The 7124-nt window shown below is 36.4% G+C and overlaps 1 protein-coding gene across 1 annotated transcript in view; it reads right to left on the bottom strand.

Moving 5' to 3' along the window:
- Nucleotides 1-951: 951 nt before the first annotated feature.
- Nucleotides 952-7124, bottom strand: part of CLEC6A (C-type lectin domain family 6, member A) — a 22459-nt gene continuing 16286 nt past the window's right edge. The window contains exons 5-6 of the mRNA XM_011998327.1: nucleotides 2188-2303; nucleotides 952-1106 (exon numbers count right to left, since the gene is read on the bottom strand). Coding sequence (XP_011853717.1) covers nucleotides 962-1106; nucleotides 2188-2303 — 261 coding nt within the window. The 3' untranslated portion in view covers nucleotides 952-961. The remainder of the gene's footprint in view (nucleotides 1107-2187; nucleotides 2304-7124) is intronic.

The raw sequence follows: 7124 nt of genomic DNA, 5'->3' as shown, positions 1-7124 counted from the left end.
TTTTTTGTGTTCTAATTAATTTGTGATAGATATTCATATATGCTTGGCATTAATACTGTGTCAGTTATAAGTGTTTAAAATATCTTCCTCCAGTCATTTTTATTTTAATTTTCTTTATGGTGTTTTAATGAACAGAAGTCCATAATTTTAGTGTAGGAGATATTTTAATTAATTTATTTTTCACTACACTTTTTTTTCGTATCTTTTAAAATAAATTTTGCTGTGATAGCCTCCAAGATGGCTTTTGGTGATTATCACATTCTGTTATTCATGCCTTTGGGTATTCCCCTTCCTTATTATATCAGATCTGTTTTATGTGACCAATGGGGTAGAGCAGAAGGTATGGTGCATAACTGCTGAGTGTAGTTCATTAAAGACATTACTACTTTTACTTGTTCTTTTGGATCACTTGTTCCAATAGCAGCTGGCCACCATATTGTAAGGAGATTCAGTTAGCCCTATGGATAGTTCCACATGGTCAGAAACTGAGGCCTCCTAGCAATAACCAACACCAAGTTCCCAGCCATGAGAGTGAACCATCTAGAAAACAGGTCTTTCAACTCTTGTCAGGCCTTCAGATGATTGTACTTCCAACTACCATCTTGACCAAAAAGATTTCTTTATGGTATATTGAGGAAGAAAAGTCATAATTTGCAAAAGATGCGTCCTTATAAATCTTCCAACAAACAAAATAGTACAGTCTCTGAAACAATAAATGTTTGTGTAATGAAGTGTGAAGAAAGAAAAAAATGAATAACAAGTGAAAGAATGGAACAAAGAGAGGAAGGGTGCATTCTATCATTAGTGGAAAGGAGGAAACTAGAAGATTGATTAAAGGGAAACAGGTATCTTTCCATTTCTATGAACCTCTATAACATAAGGGTTATGTGTAAATTACAGAATGAAATTATCATTTCAGAATAGGTTTCAATTTTAAAGACATCACTGAAAAAAGTTCTACTCATAGGTAAATCTTATTCATCTCACATATTGAATTCCTGCTAGTTTCACAGAAAACATCATTCCAGCCCCATCCTGTAGGTTTCCAGAAGACTATTGAAGCACATTTCTCTACTGAATGACTGGGCTCATTTGGGTGCCAAAATCTAAACAAAAAAAAAAGGTAGGTAGACATCTTCAATGAATGCATGGTGAATGATTAGAAAGTATAAACGTTTGGAGTGAACAGAGTGGGATTTAGGAAGAGAGAACATTCCAATGATTGTTCCTCCTTCCCATACTGCCCTCCTCAGATCCTTAAGTATGGACACATACTTTTACACTTGCTCCTTTAACATTCTTCTGGCAAAATTTTATGAGATGGTTTATTCTTAGATCTTTCCGCTGCAATCATCTTCCTCTTTACAGAGCCTTTATCCTGGCTGGGGTTATTAAATAATTTCTTTCTTACTGACATGACATAAAGAGGCTATCTCCTTACATCTGTATATTCTTATCATCTTCCTAAGCTTCTTTATTCTCATGGATCTGCCTTAAGTGAATGTTAGGATGCCTGAGTCTGGATGTAAAAGTTACCCTGCCTCCAGGGAATACATTCTGGGTAAAGAGTGGGAGGTTGGACATAACTTTTGGAATTACAAGACCTGTTTTTGATACTCACTCATTTTGATCTTGGGCAAGTAATTCAATCTCCTCAAGTATTAGATTCCTCATCTTTAAAAATAGGAATTATAATAAGGTCCCTAACTAACCCACGAGATTGTGAAAAAAATCAAATAAGATAATGTATAACTGAATTCTTTTTTAAAGCCACAAGTAAATAGTATTATTATGTAATTTTTCTACTAAAATTGTACATAGTTCTGACCCAGATATTTTAAGTTTTATTAATTAGAGATCAGTTTAAGTGTCTACTTGTGTTTAGAAACAGCAAAATATAATAGTTTAGAGCACCATCTCTAGAGTCAGATAGACAAGGAGTTGACATCCAGTTTCTCATCTTATTAGTTGATTGATTTGGGGCAAGTTATTTAATTTTTCATCTGTAAAATTAGTTCAGAAAAAGAGATGTTTTCATGAAGTTTAAGTGAGATAATGCATCTCCTTAGTAACGCTTAATAATTGTTAGATCCTATTATCATAATTATCAATATTAACATTATTAGTCACTCCTAACAAAATTTCCCTAGATTTTCTATGTAAACAAGGCCCCAGATCTGCACTCACCTGACATTTTTCTTTAAAGGTGTCTTATCAATCCATTGCCAATTATTATTATCTTGTGGGTCTGAAAGCCCCAGAAAATAAGAAAATGACTCATTCAGCTGCTGGACAATGAAATTCTGCATGAAGGAAAAAAAAAAGGAGTCAGACTTTGGTATTTCCAGATTGAACAAAGTAAAGTTTCCTTATAGCCTTCAGAGCTATTCTATAGAAGAAAATACAAGGTGCAAGGATCTGTCACATGATGGTCTACTGACCAGCAGTACAGGCCAAAAGTACCAACATCATTACAGGGAAGAAACAGTCCTAACACAGGAATTCCTGTCTCAGAATTTCATTCTTTTACTTACCAAGAAACAGAATTGTCTTTAAATATACATAAATTTATTTTTGTGTTTTCAATCTTTTTTTTATTTTATATGTTCAGATGGTGTAATGGCTAATTCTATGTGTCAACCTGACTGGGCCAAGGGGTGACCAGATGAGAGTAAGGGTGTTTTCAGATGAGACTAGCATGTGAATTGGTAAGCTCAGTAGTAGACTGCCCCCACCCCAGTGTGGGTATGCATCAGCCAATCTGTTGAGGGCCTGAATAGAAAAAAAAGGCAGAGGAAGGAGGAATTCGTCCATTTTTTTGTTTCTTCCTGGCTGCCTGCTGCTTGACCTGAGACATCGATCTTCTACTATCCTTGGACTAGATTTACACCATTGGTTCCCCTGGATTTCAGGCCTTTGAACTCAAACTGGACCTACACCACCGGCTTTTCTGAGTCTCCTACTTCCAGATGGCAGACTGCAGGACTTCTTAGCCTACATAATCATGTGAGCCAATTTTTTCATAAAAATCTCTTCGTATACACAGATGTGTGTATATATATAGAGAGAGAGAAAGTTTTTCTGGAGCACATTGACTGCTAAGATGTGTTCCATATTAATTTCCTATTGTTTTTCAGTGAAATTGCATTGGGGTTCTTAAAATTCAAATTTGTTTCTCTACTCTCCTGAGTACTTTTTCCCTGGAAAGTAGCAAATTACTAACCATCATTCTCAGCAAACTATCACAAGGGCAGAAAATCAAACACCACATGTTCTCACTCATAGGTGGGAATTGAACAATGAGAACACTTGGACACAGGGTGGGGAACATCACACACTGGGGCCTGTTGGGGGGTTGGGGGCTGGGGGAGGGATAGCATTAGGAGAAATACCTGATATAGATGACGAGTTAATGGGTGCAGCAAACCAACATGGCATGTGTATACCTATGTAACAAACCTGCATGTTGTGCACATGTACCCTAGAACTTAAAGTATAATTTAAAAAAAAAAGAAAGTGAGTAGCAAATTACTTGGAAAAGTTAAACATAATAGAGAGCTTACTAGGTTTTAACTATAGTTGATTTATTTATTTCATAAAAAATAATTATTCTCATCTTTTCAATTGAGCTTCTAAAATACCTTTAGCTATGTCCAGATTGTTTTCCTATAAGTAATTTTATCGAGGCAAATGGAAATTAATTTTGAATTGAACCTGAAGGCTTAATGAGTATTTGTTGTGTATTGCCCTGAGGCTTCCTGACATAACCTAATATTCCAGGGTGGGGAGTAGTGCTTCTCAGTCAAAAATGTTAGGAAAGTTTTCCTGGTATTAATTTGTATTTTTAAAAATACCAGCTCCAAAGAACAAAGCCAGACACATCACATTACCCAACTTCAAACTATACTATAAGGCTACAGTAACCAAAACATTAGAGTACTGCTACACATATAGACACATAGACCAATGGGACAAAATAGAGAACCTAGAAATCAAGCCAAACACCTGTAGCCATCTGATCTTTGACAAAGTTGACAATAGAAAGCAATAGAGAAAGGACTCCCTATTCAATAAATGGTGCTGGATAGCTGGGTAATCATATGCAGAATAATAAATCTGAACCCCCTACCTTTTACCATAGACAAAAATTAACTCAAAATGAATTAAAAGTTTAAGTATATGACCTCAAATATAAGAATCCAAGAACAAACTCTAGGAACCACCATCCTGGACATCAGCCTTGGGAAAGAATTTATGACTAAATCCTCAAAAGCAATTGCAATGAAAACAAAAATTCTCAAGTGGGACCTAATTAAACTAAAGTGCTTCTTAGTAAAAGAAACTATCAATGGAGCAAACAGGCAACCCACAAAATATGAGAAATATTCACAAATTACACATCCAACAAAGGTCTAATATCCAGAATCTATGAGGAACTTAAATAACTGAACAAACAAGAAACAAACAACACCATTAAAAAATGGGCAAAAGACATAAATAGACACTTCTCAAAAGAAGACATATAAGCAGCCAACAAACATCTGGAAAAATGCACATCTCTAATAATGAGGGAAATGCAAACAAAAAGCACAACGAGATACCATTTCACAGCAGTCAGAATGGCTATCACTTAAAAGTCAAAAACAGCAGATGCTGGAGAGGCTGTAGAGAAAAGAGAACACTTATATACAATGCTGGTGGGAATGTAAATTAGTTCAGCCTCCATGGAAAGCAATTTGAAGATATCTCAAAAAACATAAAACAGAAGTACCATTCAACCCAGAAATCCCATAACTGTGTATATATCCAGCAGAAAATAAATCATCTCACCAAAAAAAGTATGTACTCTTATGTTCATTGCAATAGTATTTCCAACAGTAAAAACATGGAATCGACCTAGGTGCCCATCAATGGTGAACTGGATAAAGAAAATATAATACATATACACCATGGAATACTATATAGTCATTAAAATGATTTAAATCATGCCCTCTGCAGCAACATCAATGCAGCTGGAGGCCATTATCCTAAGTGAATTAACACAGGAACAGAAAACCAAATACCACATGTTTTCACTTATAAGAAGTAGGAGCTAAAAATTGAGTACTCACGGATATAAACATAGCAAAAATAGACACTGGGGACTAGTAGAGGAGGAAGGGAGGAGGAATGGAGTGGGGCAGTGGTTGAAATACTAACTATTGGATACTATGCTTAGTACCTGGGTAACAGGATCAATTGTACCCCAAACCTCAGCATTGTGCAATATACCCATATAACAAACACGAACATCTAAGCTAGAAGTTGAAGTTTTTTTTAAAGTACATGCTCCACTGATATCAGTAAGATGGCAGAATAGAAAGTCCCACGCCCTAGTTCCCCCATGAAGACACTGACTTAACAATATATGAATCAAATTGCCTTTGTGAACTTCAGACAAATAGTTAAAAGATTGCAGCCCCACTGGTAAGACCAAAGCTGAGAAAACTGGCATTGAAGCAGGTAAGAAAGTTTGCTGCATTTACTTGCCATAGTCCTTCCTCATACTGGCACACAAAGCAATAGAGAAAAAACTCCCATCTCTAAGCATCTCTCTTGGAAGGGAAAGAGGAGAGTGAAACCTGCATCAACTTTCTGGCTTTCCAGGGGACTGCCTTAGGGACTGGCTTCTGTTACACCTAATTCAGACTGCTAATGGGAAACACAACATATCTGGGAGACTTGGTGGCTGCTGAGAACAGAAGCAAGCATGGCAGCTTATTACTAGAGAGACTGGTACTGCATATAGACACTAGGTAAAACAAGGGAATACGAGCTCCTAAAAATGAAACCCGTGTAAATTACTTTATCTGGAAAAGTAAACACACAGGTCCAGAGAAGATGCATCACCAGAAAAAGTTTGAGAGACTCCTAGAATCTATGCCCAGCTAATTGGTGAAGGTCTGTATGAAGCCAGACAAGGAACACTAGAATAGGTGTTTTTTTAATGCCCAAATGTAAACAAAAGATCTCAAGACATACAATGAAACAAAAAAACAAGGCTAAATTAAAGGAACAAAATAAATTGATTTATGAATAACCTGACAAAGACTTCAAAGTTATGATCTTAAAAATCTCAATGAGTTAAAAGACAACACAGGCGCAGTACTAAACAAAATCTGGAAAATCATGCACAAACAAAATGAGAATATCAACAGATAGGATCTATTGAATTTTAAAAATATATATACTGGAACTGAAGAATCCAATAAACGAACTGAAAATTTCACTAGAGAGGTTCGGCAGAAGACTTGATCAAGCAGAAGAAACAATTGGTGAACTTGAGGACAAGTCATTTGAAATTTTCAAGTCATAGGAGCAAAAAGAAAAACGAATGAAGAAAAGTGGAGAGGGCCTAATAACTTGTGGAAACCATGAAGTGGACCAATATAGGTGTTATGGGAGTCATAGTAGGAGAATAAAGAAAAAAGGGGGAAGAAAATCTATTTGAAGAAATCATCACCAAAAACTTCCCAAATTTCATGAGAGAAATGGACATAGAAGTTCAAGAAGCTCAATTACAACCAGAACAAATCCAAAGAGACTCATACTAATACGCATTTAATCAAACTGTCAAAAGCCACAGAGAAGGAATGTTAAAAGCAGCAAGAGAAAAGTGCTCTCATGTACAACCAAGCTCCCATAACTGTCAGCAGATTTCTCAGTGAAACCTTGCAGGACAGAAGGGATTGTTATGATACATTCAAAATACTGAAAAAAATAAAAACAGCCAACTAAGAAAATTGTATCTGGGAAAGCTATCATTCAAAAGTGAAGAAGAGGCTGGGTGCCGTGACTCACATCTGTAATCTCAGCACTTTAAGAAGCTGAGGCAGGTGAATCACTTGAGGCCAGGGGTTGAAGACCAGCCTGGCCAATATGGTAAAACCTCATCTCTACTAAAAATGAAAAAATTAGCCGGGTGTGTTGGCACACGTCTGTAATCTCAGCTACTTGGGAGGATGAGGCACAAGAATCTCTCCAGCCTGGGAGGCAGAGGTTGCAGTGAGCCGAGATGACACCACTACACTCCAGCCTGGGTGACAGAGGGAGACTCTGTTTAAAAAAAAAAAAAAAAATTAAAG

The sequence above is a fragment of the Mandrillus leucophaeus genome, unplaced genomic scaffold (assembly GCF_000951045.1).
Source record: "Mandrillus leucophaeus isolate KB7577 unplaced genomic scaffold, Mleu.le_1.0 Scaffold568, whole genome shotgun sequence".
Lineage (NCBI taxonomy): Eukaryota > Metazoa > Chordata > Mammalia > Primates > Cercopithecidae > Mandrillus > Mandrillus leucophaeus.
The sequence above is the reverse complement of the archived record's forward strand: the minus strand, read 5'-3'. Positions and strand labels throughout refer to the sequence as shown.